Genomic DNA, 19,608 nt, shown 5'->3' on the forward strand with positions numbered 1-19,608 from the left:
GCCTGGGCGTAGGACTATGCTATGCTCGCGTAGTTTGCGCAACTACACGCCACGCGAATTGCACGTAGCACAGTGCAAAAACACGTAGCATAGTGGGCATTTTTTGCTTGCTCTCGGTCCTAAATGTCAAGTTGGCGACCGCGAGCGAGCAAAATGACATCCCGGCTAGACTTTTTCCGCGTTCGCGATCAGCAACATCAAGATGCTGATCGCGAGCGTGGAAAATAAACCTCCCGGCGAGATTCTCAACGCGCGGAGGTCAGGTTTCTTATTGCGAGTGGTCGCGTATGTGCGCGACCGCTCGCGATGAGAAACTACCAGTCCGCGTTGAGAAAACTGCCGCTTGAGTACAAATCTACTCGAGCGGCAGAAAACGACCGCTTGTACTGTGCAAGATGCCGTTTGCAATGATTGCACAGTGCGGACAAGCATCCGGCACTGTGCAATCAGTGCGAACAGCATTTTCCCTACCGCACTATGCCGTTCTACGCAAACTACGCCCAAGGTTATTCTTAACTGTTCATGGTCTGAAATCTCCAGTTAATATTCATTAAAATATTACATTACTACTGGAGGGAGAATGAGTAGGTTATTTTCCTTCGTTAAGAGATCAGGTTTCAACACAGAAAAAACCTAAAGATATATTAACAAGCAATGACAAAGTCAAAAAGTCGGGCTTGGATTTTGAATCCCGACTGAAGCAGTAATTTCTGCATACAATGCACCTATGAGATAAAGAATTTCATGTGTGATGACTGAATACACGTTTGAGAGGTAATTGGATGCAGAATGATACACTAAACAGTCTAGAGAATGAGGTGCAAGAGAAATACTCCTTTGGGCGGGGGCAACGCTCATGCTATGTATATTTTAAAGAATTGATAACAGGTCATGGAAACAGCTGCACTGTTAAGCCAGACCTAAAAATGGGTAGTGAGGTTCAACTTTCAGGGGGTGTATAAAAAGTGGTGTGATTACTTTCATGGTCAGAAAGGAAATCCGAAGTACAATTAGTTGAGAAAGAATCCGGGAGGGACAGTGGGTGTCGGCACATAATGATAAAGGATCAAAAGGCTCAATGATTAGGAACATAAAAGGTCCTGCAAATGTTTATCTACCCCCCTCCCTATTTTGAAAAGGGATGGAATAAAAACTGATCTCCTCAGTAGATGCCTTAATTGCCTTATTTCACAATATAATATATGCAAACATTTCTGCAAATAGATTCAAAATTATACTTTTATTGATAAGCTCAGCTCAAACTGGTTTCATGAAGGGGATTTCAGGCAGAAGGGAAGCACTGCACACTGGCAGTGTGAATAAACTACTACAAACAAAAATAATCCTGTGCTTTTTTACTGGATTCTGAAAATTGGTGTCCTTTATAATAGCATACACCCTGTCTTCTTGCCATAGAAGAGGAAGGGTTTGATGAAGCACTACTTTGCAAACTTTTTCTGTCTTGATTCATTATGTTGGCAATTTGCAGATCCAGAATGGGTCTGAATTCCTTCATCAGACCATTCTTCTGACCTAGGAAATAACTTGAGCCTTTCCCTTTGTGGGGTCGTTGTGTTGCTTGCCTAGATGTAATTTCGAGGTTGCCAAGTTATAGAGCTACAGAGCCTACAGTGTAGTGAATAGAGGGTAGAGGAAGGATAAATCATTGCTTACTGTTTGACTGTGGTCACCCCGATGAGCCGGCGAACTACTGTTGAGATGACTTATTGCTTGAATCTTGCCTTTCATGATAGGGGAACCTTTGACCCTGAAGCTCCTGCAGTTGCTGACAGGACCAGTGAGCGGACTGAACCCTCTGTCGAGTGTAGTGTCTGTGGTCCCGCTGCCAGAACAGAGATTTATAAAACCGTGTTTCTGCCAGACCAAGAGATTTAAGTGTGCCAATCTCTTTCACCCTATTATGCTTCTGTTCTTTGGTGCGCTGGTGAAAAACAGCAGAGCCTGAAAATAAATGGTTTAGAATTTGAAGCAGAGCATCTTCTTGCGGTGAACTGAACAGTAGCCAAGAGGAGCGTCTCAAAGAAAGGCTGTGGAAATATCCCTAAGCTGTCAGTTCTGCCACGTCAATGGTGGTACAGATGAGTTGGCTGATATAAGTCGTCCTTCTCTAATCACTTCAAAGACTTACCCATGTTCCCTTGGCAAATCATCAGAGAACATTTGAAGGCTGTCCCAGAGTGCCCAATTATACTATTCTAGGGGCATCATTCTGCTTGCTGATTTTAGAGCAGCTGCTGTGAAATGGTTTGAGACCAGGCCTCAAAAAACTTAAGGACTTCTCAAGAAGGCTTGAACTTCTTCAGCAAGCATGACCTGCAGATTTTAACAAGACTGGTCTTCCACTATCTCCATCGGCCCTGGGATAAGAAGCAGCAAAGGTCTGGGAGCAGCTCTTGGATGTAAAGTCTCCATAATTAAGAACACAGAAGGTTGAGGTGAGTCTAACAGAATGTTCTGCATTGTGGCCCTTAGGATTCTCATTCATGAAATGAATTATATTCATTGAGATCCCCCAGGAAGAAGCTGTTGAGGAGGTAGGTGTATATGATATGGAAATGTTTTCATCACAAGAATGAGAAAATACCACAGAACTTGATAGAAACCTCCTGTACCTAGGTTTAGGTAAAGGTTGCTCGCTGGATGGAAAATGAGAATTCCCTGTTGGCCTTACTGAAGGAGATTACCTGGGTGTGACTGCTCTCTTCCTTATAAGGTAAATAGATGTGTGTCTTGAAGCTTGCACAGGTTTAGGTACAGGATGAGGCAAGGACAGAGATTGTAAAGGCTCTTGCAATGGATCTTCACAAGGTTTAATGAATAGAGGAGGCCTTAAAGGTTCTGGAGACTTAGGCGGTGGGGAGGGAAGCTTAAGTCTCTTCGTGAGATTATGTTGAAGAGAGTAGCTTGGGGTGTAAAACATCAATGTTGATCTGTGTGTTGCTGAATGGTGTCTTGATGTTGAATGATGGGACGTCAAGGTTAGAAGGTGAATGTGACTTACAGGTCAGCAGGGAATACTTCAACATCAAGGACTTGCCTAATAAAATGAAGCTGGTATCTTGACGTTTACATAGAAGCTTTCCTTCATGGTAAATACATCAGCGGTGTTCTCTTTTCTGACTTCAAAGCCTTCGACATTGAACAGGAATGTCGAAGAAGTCACAATGTTTATTTTTCCATAGTTTCTCGATATTCTCTCCACAGATCTTCCTCCACAACAGCTCCTGTGGGAGGAAGTAACAGTTGAAGCTAAGATGTACCTGTTGGCCTTGTCGCTTTTCTTTGGTATCTTCTAACTTCCCATGGAGCCTTATGTTTAAACTGTCACTTCTGACATTTTTGAACAGTAACACAATCTTTAAAAGAATAAGGGAGGCAAACCTTGAGAGGGACAGTAACAGCTTAGGTTATTCATGAAAGTGAAGGCATGACACTGGATAAACAATGGGTGGTAAAGGTAGAAAACACCTCATAGGTTTCCTAGCCCTGAAAGATGTTTAGAAAATGTTATAAAATGTAAAAGTTCTGAGAGAATATTAATAGGTGAAGAAACATCCACAGTGATTCAGTATACCATTCACTGAGCCAATAAAAAGAACGCAATTTGTAAGGTAAACTGCCACTACAGTGTATAACGGAACTGGAGTCACCTTGATTCTTATAAAGAGACAGTGGACCTTTTTTACCTCGCCAAACGCACTGTCTCTCAGGATGCATTTTCCTCATTGTTAGGCTGCAGGTTGTATTCTAGGTACTGCAATGTAGTGTTGAGAATGATTTTTTGTTTTTTTCTCAACAGTCGAAGACTCAGACAACCTACTCATTTGCTGGTGGCTCTCTGCCTTCAAGCATGTTGGTCTTTTCACCACCTCTGATGTTTGCATTGGATATAAAGTGCTCTGGCTGCCCTTCATGCCGCAGGAAATTACTTAAACGTTTAGGACTTTTAATAAAAAACCTACAATGCAGAACAAGGACTGCTTTTCCAAATGCAGGACATCTGGTCACTCAAGGGAATGTTCTTGTCATAATGCTTGAAAAATAAATGGGAGTTATCCAATGTGGATGCCATGTAAACAATGGTCAAGGGAACATAATGTTGGAAGGCAAAAGAAGTGCCCCTGACACTAACCCCATGCTCATGGTTTCCAACTTTTAAAAGTGTATGGAGCCACCGAACAAACAATGAAGGTCAGGAAGATTCCCAGGAGAGTAATCACCATCAGTGAAAAACATCATCTTTGAGGACCATATACATTGATCTTGTCCAGCTGAGCAAACACCGAATATCCCAAGCATGCAAAATCTAACCAGTATAGAATGGATTAGAGCAGAAAGTAAAAGAAGGAGGTATAAAGCTTCGGTCGATAAAGAAGTCTGACAGTTTGATAGGTAGGCACTTAAAGTGTGCATTGTGCCCCATCCGACTTTATTTCTACTCTGACCATCTCACAGACTCTTCAGTATTCTCTAGGTTCAGCAGAATTCTTCTTATACAAGGCAATGTGCAAAATTTGCCTACTGGAGCTCCTTTGATGTATTTGAGACAAATGTTATTAATGTTAAACATCTGTGATCTGGCTTAACTAGCTGATCTCTTTTTGTGTATAACAGATTAATGTTCTGAATTTATTAGGAGTTATTCTCAGTACATGGAAATATGCATTATAGTACCCTATTTGAGTTCAAATGTATAAATGATTGCATTTTATAGGAATATCTGTGGCAACAAGGCATCTCATTACATAGTGGTACATTGCAATGCGTTTTTTCTTTTTTTTACCACAAATGGCTTTACAACGCATTGTGATGTATTACTATGTATTTCACCTTTACAATGCATGTTTTAACATTTTTTATGTCTTTATTCCGATATATTTAGTTATTTATGTAAGTAAATTAAATTAATGTATACTGATGTGATTTAAATCTCTTTAAAATCCTCAACAAATATGGTGGCACTATTACTGCACACAAGGTCAAAACATTTTTTTTTCTAGTCATTAACAATAGTATAGATTTCTGTCACATACAAACTCTTGAAGTGAACAGAAATCCAGTACATACTTTACAAATAAAAACAGATATACTACTAACAAACTATAAAAATATCTGACTACTATTTTGGTCCTCAGTCGTCTGTAGAATTCTGACGAAACACAATGTCTATCCTGAAGCTGGTAAAAACTGAAGCTAAGAGTTGCTGCCATTTATCTCTTACTATTGATAAGCAAATGAAAATATATTAAATCATTTACTATTTCCAATAAATATGTTAGGGTATAATATTTTTTTGTTTTCTGTTTTATAAGGATTTGATAACATAACAAAAAAAAAATATCCGTACAGTACCACAGTTTTCTTCTACTAATCTGAATCAATACGAAAATCCTCACCAAGAAAATCCATCACAAAAAAGAACGGAGGTTCAAAAACTTTGTTTCTAAACTCAATGTTAAATAACAATGACAATATTTTGAACTAATGGAAAAAAAACAAAATATTTTCCCCCTGAAAAAAATAACTTCATTCACGGATAAACTAATACAAATTTTCTTAACAGAAGAACTGACAAAATCAAAAAATCAAGATTAAAAACTAACATGTTTTAAATTGCCCCAGAAATTCAATAAAGGGAAATCCAAAATTAAGGAAAACGTGAACTTTAAAAAACTATTAAAAAAGAAAATGAAAGCTAGAGAAAATTTTTGGGGAAATAATTATTTAATTGGTAAGGAAAGTACAACAGTAAACAACAAGGTAAAAAGCAGTAAAAACATGCTAAGTCAAAATGAAATGCAGCTAAAATTTCGAATTTGAAATCACAATATATATATTTTTGTAGTGATGTAAACCATTTAAAATATGTCAAAGGCTGGATATGCTTAATCGAAAAGAGAAAAACGATTATTAAAGCATGTGGGGTTACTGTAGTGTTAGGACAGAAACACTGAACCCAGGGCTTATTGGAGATGTGAGCAGAGGCTGAGCGGTTACTCTAGAGAACATTACAGAAAGGACCTCACTCTGCTTATGCAGTAGATGTATATTTAATAGAAAATATTCAACAGGTAAAAGGTCTAGTTTTCCCTTCCAATGAGCCATCTGGTGCAATGCTAATGAAGGTTTCCAGAAATATCCCTTCACATGTTGCTGGGCAAATTTCTGCTATTCCGAATTAGATATGAATTATTATTATTATTAGCAGGAAAAGACTAGTAAGCAATGTAGTCCTCTCCCCAACCCAAAGCATTTAGTGAAATCACCATACCACAAACATTTAATTATGAACGTTTCCCCCTTTATGACATCCCCCACTCCCCCCAAAAAAGAAAACATGATCGAGGGGACTTTAAAACTACACCACATCCATTCTTCCAAATGGTCACAAGATATGACCCAAAAAATAAATACTACATCACCTTTACTATATGCTTTGTTCTCAGACAAACAGTCTTCCTCTTACACATAATTTTTCACTGCTTTAAAAGAAAAAACATTGAAGCAAAAGACCTGTGCAATTAATACTTTACAGTTAATTATCTATGATATCAGTTTAATAATTTTTTTATCTGGTCACTCAAATTTGGGGATTTGTTTTCCATTTTTCACAAGCAATTTGGTCTGATGTGCCAAAACATCCATAGCAGGAGACTTCATGGATGATAGTAAATTGAAGATTGAAATCTAAAATAAAAACTAAGCGCCTTATGTTTTGTCATCCCCTGAACGAGTGGGTGACTTCTACACAACAGTACAGTTAGATTATTACTCACAAAATGAAGACAAATTGCCCCTTTACTGAATCTGAATAAGTTATCTAAATAGGCCGGGTTGTAGGAGGGTTTCATGGTATCAAATTAACTGGTGTAACTGCTACTCCACCTATTTTGGGGAGGAGGGAACACAAACTAACAGTTCCACAGATGGACAGCATAACTCCTTCCCTAGCTGTACAGGAAAGGGTAAAAAAAAAAAGTATGCAAATATAGAGTTGTGTATGTTGGAGAGTGCATAATTTATTAAATACTTCCAGATTTGCAAAAAAGAAATTTACATTTAAGGATTGTCCAACACACAAAACAGACAAAAAAGGAGGATTCTCAATGTTTTTTCAGCTTGAAAATGGATGTGAAATATGAAAGCCATTTAATTTTGGGTCTTATGACGATGTCGGCTGGAAAGGCTCAGAACGGCATTTGGTTTTTCCTAACCCGTGTCGGAACCTATGTTTCAGACCGACTAGGAAACATTTCCGACCAACCGATTACGATGGAAAGGTAACCGTTCGGTCTTACCAACTCAGTTCCGACTATCATTCAGAGATTCCGAGTCGGACAGGTCTATGGACTGCGTTTCAGACCGACGTATTACGATGTCAGAATCAGACAGCCTTTCCGAATCGGTCTGTCTGACATGAAACGGCCATCGGAAACGAATTTCGGGGGGGGGGGGGGCCGTAGCAGGCCCCCCTTCACCTGGACGCCTCCGGTTGGGACCCGGTGGGGTATCCATGGGACCCCTCTTTACAACCATGCACAGTGTGGAAGGCACCATGGGGTGCCGGCCACAGGGTGCAAGGTTTTCCGCAACAGCTTCTGTTGTCAGTCGGAACACAGGCTCCCAATTGAAGTCAATGGGAGTCCGTCCGAACGGTGTGCTTTCTGAGCGACACCGTAATAAGGCCCCTTATCTTTTCTGGCACAGACCGTCTTTCTGGCTGAACCGAATCTGGGTACAAGTCATGTCCGGTGCAGCAGTGCATGAGGACTTTGGTGGTACTATGAACAGGACTGGGCACTGCAGTAGTGTGAGTTCCGTTCTTGGAATTCACTAGTCTCTCTCAATTCAGAACCCTACATACCATCAGGAGGAATAGTTTGTAGTGGACTGTGCCTACATCTGTTAAATGGATATCCCCTTTGATACGTTGTAGACAAAAAATCATGATAACTGGAATACAATTTCAGTTTAGAATGTAAAATACCTGTATGGAGAAGAAAGAAGGTAAAAAAAAAGACTTTAAGGTGTTACCTACCAACTTTCGGTTTCAGCAAGTCTGGTTCTTTTTCCTTAACACAAAATACAAATAAAAAATAAACGTTAAGGATGTTAATTATTCAGTCCAATGAAAACATATTTGCTGTGCACAATAATGATTTCAATTATTTCTTTGTTGCTTTGTTTTCTATTTATACAGCTTAATATATGTATAAGCAGGTTTAGGATTGTTCCAACTTTCAGGGTAGACAGAGGAACTAAGGAAAAGTGATAGCATGGACCACATAACTGCGAAGAAGAGATAAGTGCATAGGACTCCTGATTCCATGGAAAACTAGAGCATGTGGTCCTCTAGACCACATCTACTTTATGTAAGCATGTGATCCCCTAGACCCCACCTGCTTTATATACTACCATTTGCAGAAAACGAATGTTGCAATTGCTGGGTGGCTTAAAGCAGAGAAACCGTAAACAAGGTGTACATTTTCTGCTAGCTAAGTACGTTCAAGGCTTGATGCAGGAATACAACTCCCATCATTAAACGTAGTAAACTAGGCATCAAGGGATACAACTTCACTGACCTGGTGTTTTTTTCTCTCTTTGTGCTGTGCCCCTGCTCGACGCCTGTGGCCCCACCCCTTCCTAGCACTGCGTTTCTCGTTTCCCGCATCCCAGCTGTACCCCTCACACTACTGAATGGGGGCCACTGCGCCAGGAAAAGAGCAACTTCACTGACATCAGTGATCTGTTTCCCTTCCTGCCCAGCTATGCCTGGTAGCTGCTGCGTCTTGCAGGCTCACTGACCTTCACTGGTTGGAGGTTCGAGGCCCTCCTCCACTTGCAGGCTCCCGTCGCCTGCGCCTCATCCCTAGTGGCCCAGTGGGGAGCCATCTTTGCTCTGCTGCTGTCCTGCTTTCTGTCCTTTTGCTTACTGCAACTTTTTTGCTTTTTACTCTCTTCACCCTTTTTTGTTGTTGATGTTTTTCACCTTTTTCTCTCTCTTCCTGCAGCAGCTCGACCCACGCGGCCTTGCCCCCTTCCCAGCACCGAATTACCCGCTTCCCACCTCCCAGCTGTCCAGCCCTCCTCCTCCCACTACTTAATGGCGGCGTGCTGCCGATGTGCTAGAGTCAAGCCCGCCTGCATCCGTCCGCACCTGGACCAAGCCCAGCGCCACAGACCCTAGTTCTCAGACCTTCCACCGATACAATGCCAGCATGCTCCTCGCCCACAACACAGGACAACGCTATACCGCCTACCACCTTGCATCACTGAAGGACACCTTTGTCCTGCTGAAACTGCATCTGCACTCTCACCCACCTCCGCACTCCAGCTCTGCCTGCCACCCACCCAACCCACAGCACACCTGACCGGTTCAGCTGAATCCTCCTCAACATACATAGAAATCTGGGACCTCCTTGACTGCATCTCCCACAACATCGCCTTCCTCACGGGAACCTGGAGGAACTCCAGCCAGGACCCGGACACTGCAATCGCCATCCTCGACGACTACTCGATCACCGGCAAGAATCGCACCGACCAACCCGGAGGAGCCATCGTCATAGTCCACAAGAACTCCCTCCGCTTGACTACCCACTCGGACGACCTTCCGGCAACCATGAAGCCTCTCCACTTCAGGTCCAGACCAACTCCAATACCACCCTCCCTGGGACCCTCGTCTACAGACCTCCTGGCCCGCCCGCCCTTCACCGACGCCATCATAGACTACATCACACCCCAGGCTCTCTCGTCCCCCGATTACATCCAACTCGGCGACCTCAACTTCCACCTGGACAACTCCAATGACCAGAACACTGCACCCCTTCTGGAGAACCTCGCCAACATCGGACTCAAGCAGCTAGTCACCTCTCCGACCCACATAGCAGGACACACGTTCGACCCAGTCTTCTACACCAGCAAAAATATCATTCTCAGCCAGACCTCCAAACTCCTCCCGACCGACCACCCACCACTGCATTCACTTCACATTCACCAAACCCACCGTACACTAACACACCCACTGCCCCCCGCTGCAACTGGAACAAGATCACCAAAGAACAACTCACCGACTCCCTCAGCACATCCACACCGCCGACATCCATAGACGCCAACACCCCAGCACACAACCTTCACCAATAGATCTCCAACTGCTCTGATGCGCTGGCACCTCTCAAGATAGCATCAGGCAAGCAACACTCCAAGAAAACCAGCTGGTTCACTCCCACCATCCATAAGCCCAGATGCACCTGTAGACGGCTTGAGAAGAGATGGAGGAACAACAAAACTACAGAAATCCACACAGTCTTCAAATCCGCCATCACCCCACACCACACCCTCCTCAAAACCGCAAAGAAAATGGCCCTTCAAGTCAGAATCAACTCCAGTGCACATAACAGCAAAGAACAGTTGGCCATCGCCAAGGAGTTTGCCAAACCCCACAGAGAGACCCCAGAAGTCCCACCCTCCAAAGACCTCTGCAACAAACTCAGCACGTACTTCCACCACAAGATCAAGCAGCTCTACGACAGCTTCAACACCCGCCCATCACTCCCACCACCACCTCACGAGACGACGCTGCCCTTCAACAGATCCTGCTCGATTGGACCCTGCTCAGAAGCCATGACACCCTCAAGACCATGAAGAGCATTCACTCCAGAACCCCCTTCAAACACTTGCCCCCACCACATCTTCCACAGAGCCGCCACCACCATCGTCCCCCAACTATGCCGCACCATCAACTGCTCAATTGACACTGCCACCTTCCCAGACGGTTCCGCACCATCAAGTGCTCAATCGAGACTGCCACCTTCCCAGGTGACTGGAAGTATGCAGAGATCAATACCCTGCTGAAAAAATCATCAGCCAACCCGACTGACCTTAAGAACTTCAGACCCATCTCCCTGTTACCCTTCCCAGCCAAGGTCATAGAGAAGGCCACAAACGCTCAACTCTCCGAGTTCACCGATGCCAACCACTTCCTGGACTCCTCTTAATCCAGTTTCTGAAGCAAATACAGTACAGAGACTGCCCTCCTCTCCGCCATCGATGACATCCCATCCCTCCTCGACCGGGGAGAAACAGCAGCCCTCATCCTCCTCGACCTCTCGGCCGCCTTCAACACCGTCTCTCACCACACCCTAATCATGAGACTCCATGATGCCGGCATCCATGACAAAGCCCTGGACTGGATCCGTTGCTTCCTCATCGGTAAAACACAGCGAGTCAGACTTCTCCCATTCCTCTCGGAACCCACAGAAATCAGCTGTGGAGTGTCTCTGGGCTCCTACTTGAGCCCCAAGCTTTTCGGCCATCGTCAGGAGCCACGGACTCAACATTGTATCCTACGCTGATGACACCCAGCTGATTCTCTCCCTCACCAACAAACCCACCATCGCCAGAAAAAACTTTCTCAACGGGATGAAGGCCGTCGCCACCTAGATGAGAGACAGCTGCCTCAAGCTCAACTTGGACAAGACCGAAGTCCTCATCCTGGAGCCCAACACCTCCGCTTGGAAAGATTCCTGGTAGCGCACCGCACCGAGCAAGGAACGCTACCACCCCCCACACCCACTGACCACGCACAAAACCATGGCATCATACTGGACTCTTCACTCACCATCAACCACCAGAATCAACGCCGTCACCTCATCATGCTTCCACACTCTTCGCCTGCTTCGGAAGACCTTCAGATGGATCCCCATTGAAGGCAAGAAGACAGTCACCCACGTACTCATCATCAGCAGACTCGAATACGACAATGCACTCTACGCAGGCGCCACCCATAAACTCGTCAGAAAACTTCAGAACGTGCAGAAAGCTGCAGCAAGACTGATCCTCAACATCCCCCGGCGCAGCCCCATCTCCAAATGCCTACGAGAAATTTACTGGCTCCCAGTCAACAAAAGAGTCCCCTTCAAGCTCCTTACACATGCCTACAAAGCCCTCCACAACGCCGGACCAACATACCTGAACCACCGGCTCTCATTCCACGTATCCACCAGACACATCCGCTCCGCTCAACTGGCCCTTGCCACAGTCAATCAGATCCGCAAGATCAGGCCCAGAGGAAGATCCTTCTCCTACCGCCAAATCCTGGAACGCCATGCCTCTTCATCTCAGGCTCTCCCCGTCTCAGACACAATTCAGATAGGATCTCAAGACCTGGTTCTTCGAATGAACCACAGCTCCCAGTCAGACCTGCAAACCCCCCTCCACCACCCCACCGCCTTGAGACCCTCATGGGTGAGTAGCAGCGCTCAAGAAGTACTGATTTATTGACTGAAAATCAAGGCACTACTGAACAGGAAAAGTAGGGTGAATGGCAAGTTATATTAATTTTGACTAGTTGGTTGTAAAAGGTAACACAGAGAATGAAGTTCAAATTAAGGAAGCTTAGGACAGTATGTTCTGCATCATCTCATATGTAGCAGCAATCTATATGCCATGTGGTGGTGTGAGAACAGGTGAGATCAGCAGTCTACAAGGAGGTGTTAATGGTGTGCGAGAAGAGAAATAGTGTAATACAAAAATAATAATATAATAAACTCAACCTTTCCTGCTTGAACCTCAGCTTGGATGTCTTTCAGTGCAGCCAGCTGCTCTTGCAGTGCTCGGATTTCCTCTTTTTTCAGTTTTTCCGCTTCTTCTGCAGCTGCCTTTTTCTGAGCCTGTTGAAAAAAAGCTCTTTTGTGTCATGGAATAATTTTTCTACCAAAAACAAAAACAAATACAAAGGCAACACCCAGAAACCCATGCCCTGCCTCCACCATCACTGAAATGAAATATACAAGGCTACTATCCTGTAGGATAGTACATGCTTCCACGGGCAAAACAACTTTGGCTGAGATCTGCAGTAAGTCAGGAGTCCCACAATAGTTCACTGCTTCCCATATGTGCGCCTGTTCACCACCTACCTGCATGACCTCTGCATAGATGGGTTACCTCCCGGAAGTACTATAAATGAACCTAGTGCCCAGGCACAGTTCTACTGCCCGCGGTATTCACAGTAGCAGTGCATCCACGGTCACACCAGTACTAGTGCCCCTTAGTGGAAAGAGTAATACCAACAGCCTCATTGGCGTTACAATCCAGTGAATGCCAAACCAATGCTCCAGAAGAAACCCTGTCCTAGTACCCCAAATAGAAAGAAAAAAACTATATAGCCCAGGCTGTAATAAAAGCGTGTGCTGTACCTTGCCTGTCTGATTACGTGGAGGACAGCAGAACCATCACCCATTCATCTCCATCTCTTGGCCACAACAAAGACAGGAAGGGATAATACATGGGGAAAATCAAACATCTGCCCCTTTGCTACAAGCAGCAAATTGCCTGCTCCAAGAGGCTAGATGTCTGATGGTGCAAAGCAGCAGAGCTCACTCCACAGAGGAAGAAGGTACTAAATGTCATTGGGAAAGAGCTCTCACTGTCTAGCAGAAATTACTTCTAGGCCCTTGCTGCTGGCTGTTCGTCTAATAATATCTTCCAATAGTAGTAGTAGCAGTAGACAAACTTTATTTCGGGTTACCATGGTAACCATAAAAGTACAAACCAGAAGTTAAAACACAGATATAAAACATTAATACATAACATTAAAAACCATCACAGATGGTGGAACATAGGGTCTAATAGGTAAATATTCAGTCACCATCAAGTAACCCAGCAGGAATATCAGCCCAATGCCGTGTGGGACCTACACCCTGCAATGCTGCTGCTGCTAATTAGATAAAGTACACGTGCCAGATGAAAACATCATTAGATTCCTTCGGTTGACAACACATTTTAAAAAGGAGCATATTTTAACACAGTTAGATGGGTGTCCAGCATTTGCAGAGATTCCAATGCCTCATTCGACCTTCTGATTTCCTGTTTCCTATAATAGGGAATAAAACCTGTTTGTTAAAATCACAATAAAAATGAAAAAAGAACGTAAAATGCAGCAGACTCGGAGGAGAGGATTCATCACAAGGGCACTACATAGTGTCTGAGGGGATAACTTGGCCCAACGGGAACCCCAGAAGCCAGCACACAAAACACAATCTAAAACGGGTAAGTAAAATTCAGTTTCAAAGGTGATCAAACCACTCCGAATACACCGGGGTTACAACAAAGTGAGGCAAATTCCTCGACAGAGGTTTTAGTAAGCTCAAGGGCCTCTCTGCGGTGGTGGCAAAGTGATTTAAAAGACGTTTTTACCTGTGCCGCGTCGTGTTTAGTCATGGCCTCAGACTCAACAAATAGATGACACTCACCCAGGTCAACCAAGATGGTCTTAATGTGGTGGAACCAGGAAATGTTTGCACCTATATAACATGACCAACAATCTAACGATTTCCCTGTTAAGGGAGGATGCAGATTGAATATGCTACTTACCAGTATGCATCTGTTCTTGGCATGTAGGGCTGCTGACATTCATATCTGTGCATAGATCGCCGCCTAGTGTTGGGTCCGGATGATTGCACATTGTTGTCCTGGAAGAGTCTTCGAAGTATCACGAGATAGGTGGCTCCTCCCCTGGACTACAGTGCGCATGGGCATCCTCTCCATCCTTAGATTGTTTTTCGCCATTGTGGCAGTGATGGAGTAGATACAGTAAGTGATGACCATGCTATACAGTAATTCTGAGTGCTGCAGCCGCTACAGGCGCCGGGGAGGACGGTGGGCGATATGAATGTCAGCAGCCCTACATGCCAAGAACAGATGCATACTGGTAAGTAGCATATTCAGTTCGAGGCATGTGGGCTGCTGAATTCATATCTGTGCATAGATTATATAGCAGTCCCTCCATTAGCGGCGGCTGCCCGTGCCAGATGCAGCAGTCTGAAAAAGAGTTTTGAGAACAGCCTGTTCTACAGCTGCCTGCTGTTTTGAGTGTGCATCTACACAGTAGTGTTTGGTAAATGTATGTATAGTGGACCATGTGGCTGCTCTACATATTTCCTGTAAAGGAATGTTTCCTAGGAAAGCCATGGACGCCCCTAACTTTCGTGTTGAGTGGGCTCGTGGGGGAATCGTTAATGTGCGTTTAGCTTTTTGATAGCAAATTTGAATACATTTAACGATCCATCTGGCTATCCCTGCTTTGGAAATGGCGTTGCCCTTGTGTTGTGGAGAAAAGGCAACGAAAAGTTGTTTTGTTTTCCTAAAATCCTTTGTTCTGTCTATATAGTACATGAGGGCCCTCTTTATATCTAGTGTATGGAGCATTCTCTCTGCGACAGTTTGTGGATTTGGAAAGAAAACAGGCAGTTCAATAGTCTGATTCATGTGGAACTGCGATATCACTTTAGGCATGAATTTGGGGTTGGTACGTAGTACGACTCTGTTTGCGTGAACCTGTATGAATGGCTCTTGAATGGTTAGTGCCTGGAGTTCACTAACTCTTCTCAACGAAGTGATTGCCACTAAGAAAGCTACTTTCCAGGTGAGGAATTGAATCTCACATGAATGGAGAGGTTCGAAAGGTGGACCCATTAATCTGGTGAGGACCACATTGAGGTTCCACAGTGGTGCCGGTGGGTGTCTTGGGGGAATCACTCGTTTGAGTCCCTCTAAGAAGGCTTTAATGGCAGGCACTCTGAATAAAGAGAGGTGCTGCCTGTTTTGGAGATAGGCTGCTATTGCGGTTAAATGTATACGTATGGAGTTGTATGCCAGATTGCATCGGTATAAGTGTAAGAGGTAACAGATGATGTTTTGAATGGATGCATCCAGCGGGTTAATGTCATTGTTGTTGCAGTAAATGACAAACCTTTTCCATTTAGCCGCATAGCAAGCTCTGGTTGTGGGTCTTCTGGCCTACTTGATGATATCCATACATTCAGGTGGCAGGTTTAGGTAGCCAAACTCTAAGACTTCAGGAGCCAGATTGCCAGGTTCAGCTGTTGCGGATCTGGGTGCTGAATTTCGCCATGGTTCTGCGTTAAAAGTGCGGGTGTGATCCGCAGCCTTTGATGCGGCACCACGGAAAGTTCTAGAAAGGTGGTGTACCATGGTTGGTGTGCCCATGTTGGAGCAACTAGGATGAGTGTCAGTGAGTGTTGTCGCAGTTTGCGTGCCACTAGCGGTATCAATGGCGCTGGGGGAAAAGCGTACGCAAATCTGCCTGACCAGTTCATCCATATCGCATTGCCCTGCGACTGTGGGTGCGGGAACCTGGCGGCAAAGTTTCGGCATTTTGCGTTTTCCCTTGTGGCGAATAGGTCTATCTCTGGATGACCCCACTGTTGGAAGTACGGTTTGAGTACTGATGGATGTAGCTCCCACTCGTGCATTTGGTGGCTGTGTCTGCTGAGCAGATCCGCCATCTGGTTGTCTTTGCCTGGGAGGTGTTCTGCCATGAGGAACATGTTCCTTTGAATGGCCCACTTCCACATGCTCTGAGCCAGATGAGACAACTGTGGAGAGTGTGTTCCTCCCTGCTTCTGTATGTAGTACATGGCAGTCATGTTGTCCGTCCGGATCAACACGACTTTGTTGCATAAGTGTACTTTGAATGCCTTCATGGCTAGGAAGATTGCCATCAGTTCCAGAAGGTTGATGTGCATCTTCTTTTGCTGTGTCGTCCATAGTCCCTCCACTGTGTAATTGAGTACATGAGCTCCCCATCCCTGGAGAGACGCGTCCGCTGTCAGTATTATTTGCGGAACAGGCTCTTGGAACGGTCGGCCCTTGCAAAGGTTTTGTGGATTCCACCAATGCAGAGTTGTATGCCCGACCGCTCACCAACACTAGGTCTGTTAATTGTCCTTGAGCCTGATTCCATTGACGTGCCAAGCACTCCTGAAGCGGGCGCATATGTAGTCTCGCGTGCGGGACTATGAAAATGCAGGAGGCCATCATGCCTATCAACTGCATGAACACTCGCGCTGGAAGGGAGTGTTGAGGTTTGAACTTTGTGATCAGCAGTTGCATGCCGTTTATCCTCACTAAATTTGGCTGAGCTGTGGCTGTCAGAGTGTTTATGGTTGCGCCCAGGTACTGGCGTACGTGCGCGGGTTGAAGATGTGATTTTGGGTAATTTAGTGAGAATCCTAGACTGTGAAGAAGGTGAATGGTGAGGGACATGTGGTTGGCACATTGCTGGGCTGACTTTGCTTGAACAAGCCAGTCGTCCAGGTAAGGGAAGACGTGAATATGCTGTCTCCGTAGATGTGCAGCCACTGTTGCTAGGCACTTGGTAAAGACCCTGGGTGCCGTTGTTACTCCGAAGGGGAGAACTTTGAACTGATAATGTTGATTCTGAGTAGTGAACCTGAGATATTTTCTGTGCGATGGGTGTATGGGTATGTGGAAATACGTATCTTTCAAATCCAGTGTGGCTAGGAAGTCTCCCTGACTGAGTAACGGTAGAACCTGCTGTAGGGTGAGCATATGGAAATGCTCTGACAGAATGTAGTGGTTGAGGGGTCTCAGGTCTAGTATAGGTCTGAGAGATCCGTCCTTTTTTGGGATTAAGAAGTACAGAGAGTGCACCCCTGTCCCTTGTTGGTTTACGGGCACGACTTCTATTGCACCTTTTTGCAGCATACTTAGTACTTCCTGCTGCAATAATGCCAAGTGCTCTACGGACATAGGACGGTGCTTTGGCGGTATGTTGGGTGGAGTGGACGTTAATTCTAGACAGTAACCGTACTGGATAATTTCCCTGACCCACCTGTCTGTGGTGATGGACTTCCAGACTGACAGGAACTGTTGGAGTCCCCCCCCGACAGGTGTTATGTGGTCGGGGGGCAGGGAGAAGGCGTCACTGTTTGTTTTTGGGGGAGGACCTGGTGTTGCCGTACCCACGTCCTCTGCCTTTGGTGCTGGATCCACGATATCCACCTCTATTGTTTTTATCATAGGTACTTTGCGTACCCCCTTTATTGTACTGCTGCTGGGACCCCTGACCTCTAGCTGCTCCTCTATTTCCGGGGCGACGAAAGGAGCCACTCCGAAACTGCTGCGACTGCAGAGCCCCCATTGATTTTGCAGTTTCAGTGTCTTTTTTTATTTTTTCGAGGGTAGTGTCAACCTCGGGGCCAAATAAAAAGTCTGGGTTGACCGGTTGATTTAGGATATTGTTCTGAATTTCAGGTTTGAAGCCTGAGATTCTTAACCATGCGTGCCTCCGCAACATTACGCTTGTGTTGATCGCCCTTGCTGCAGTGTCGGCTGCATCCAGTGCGCATTTGATGGACGCATTTGTAAGAAGTTGTCCCTCTCTGATAAGGAGCTCTGCTGCCTCTTTGTATTCATCTGGTAAGTGTTGTAGCAGTGATTCTAGTGTGTCATAGTGTGACCTATCATAACGGGCCAGGAGTGCCTGGGTGTTGGCAATGCGCCAGATGTTTGCTGCTTGCGCTGCTATCCTTTTGCCTGATGTCTCCAGCACTTTTGACTCCTTGTCGGGGGGAGGAGCATCACCCGTTGTTTGTGAATGTGCCCGTTTGCGAGCATTAGCAACAACCATGGAGTCTAATGGCAACTGACCCTTAATGTACATAGGGTCTCCGGGTGCAGGCTTGTATTTTTTTTCTATTCTGGGGTTCAACACCCGTGCCCTGGTTGTTTCTTTAAAAATGTCTTTTGCAGGTTTAAGAACTCCCTTCAACATTGGCAGAGTTTTGACGGTTTTCTCAGAGGAGGCGAACGTGTCCACTAAGAAATCTTCCTCTACAGTGTCAGAATGGAGTTCCACTCCATGATTGGCAGCAGCCCGTTCTTTGAGGGCATTAAAGGCAGCAGTGTCCTCTGTGGGAGATGTCTTTACATTATAAAGCTGCGTGTCAGGAGTATCTGGTGCGTTACCCTGGTCGGTGGGGTCATCCCATGCCTGATCTGGGTCTTGCATGTGATCATCAGGATTGATATCCACCGGGTAGGTGGTATCATCCCCTATATAGTCCTCTCCGGCGTCTGCCTCTGAATGCATAGGAGAAAAAGACGGTGGGTCCTGAAGGAAGGGTTGAAAGGTTTCATGAAGCACTGGTGTGGAGCCTGCCGGCAGTTTTTGTTTCAAAGGAATCTTGTATGAGTTCAAACCCTTCTCTGGTGTGATTTTCCGCTTGCGGAGCATCAGCCTACCAGTGTCGGCGTCGATAAAGTGTGCCTGTGAAGGCTCGATATCGATTTGTCCAGTGGATAGCGTCTGTGTTCGGTGGACACGTGTCCGAATTTCGAACATTTTCGGCGCCGTGGGCGGCGGCAATCCAAATGTGATGTGCGCCGGCGCCGAGTGTGCTTTCGTGGCCTTTTGCATTTCGGGACCCAACGTAGGTTGGAGGGTTGCACGGTCCCTGATACGTTGCAACGACGCTGAGACCTGTTGCAAGGTGAACGCAGATGGCGCTTTGGAACCGATAGGCACCTTGGAGGCAGGCGTTGAAGCGGTATCCGATTTATTCCCAGTCTTTGGGTCGTCGATCCGAAATGTGGGTATCGACGCTCCTTGGAGCCGATGATTTGGCCGGCGCCGCACCCTTTGATGTCGACGCAGACGGATCGACCACCTTGCCCTTGGTGGGTTGGGCCGTAATCTTCGGTGCCATAGGCCGAGGCGCCTTGTGGGGACCGAGGGCCTTCTTCTTTGGCTCGGCGCCGGAACCC

The 19,608-nt window shown here is 45.5% G+C and overlaps 1 protein-coding gene across 2 annotated transcripts in view; it reads right to left on the minus strand.

The window, feature by feature from the left end:
- The window catches only part of CEP104 (centrosomal protein 104), a 726,468-nt gene that overhangs the window by 288,971 nt on the left and 417,889 nt on the right, over window positions 1-19,608 (minus strand). For both annotated transcript variants that reach the window (XM_085608861.1, XM_085608862.1), the window contains exons 15-16: window positions 12,573-12,689; window positions 8,060-8,093 (exon numbers count right to left, since the gene is read on the minus strand). In XM_085608861.1, the coding sequence (XP_085464987.1) occupies window positions 8,060-8,093; window positions 12,573-12,689 (151 nt within the window). The remainder of the gene's footprint in view (window positions 1-8,059; window positions 8,094-12,572; window positions 12,690-19,608) is intronic.

This window comes from Triturus cristatus, chromosome 1_2 (assembly GCF_964204655.1).
Source record: "Triturus cristatus chromosome 1_2, aTriCri1.1, whole genome shotgun sequence".
Classification (NCBI taxonomy): Eukaryota; Metazoa; Chordata; class Amphibia; order Caudata; family Salamandridae; genus Triturus; species Triturus cristatus.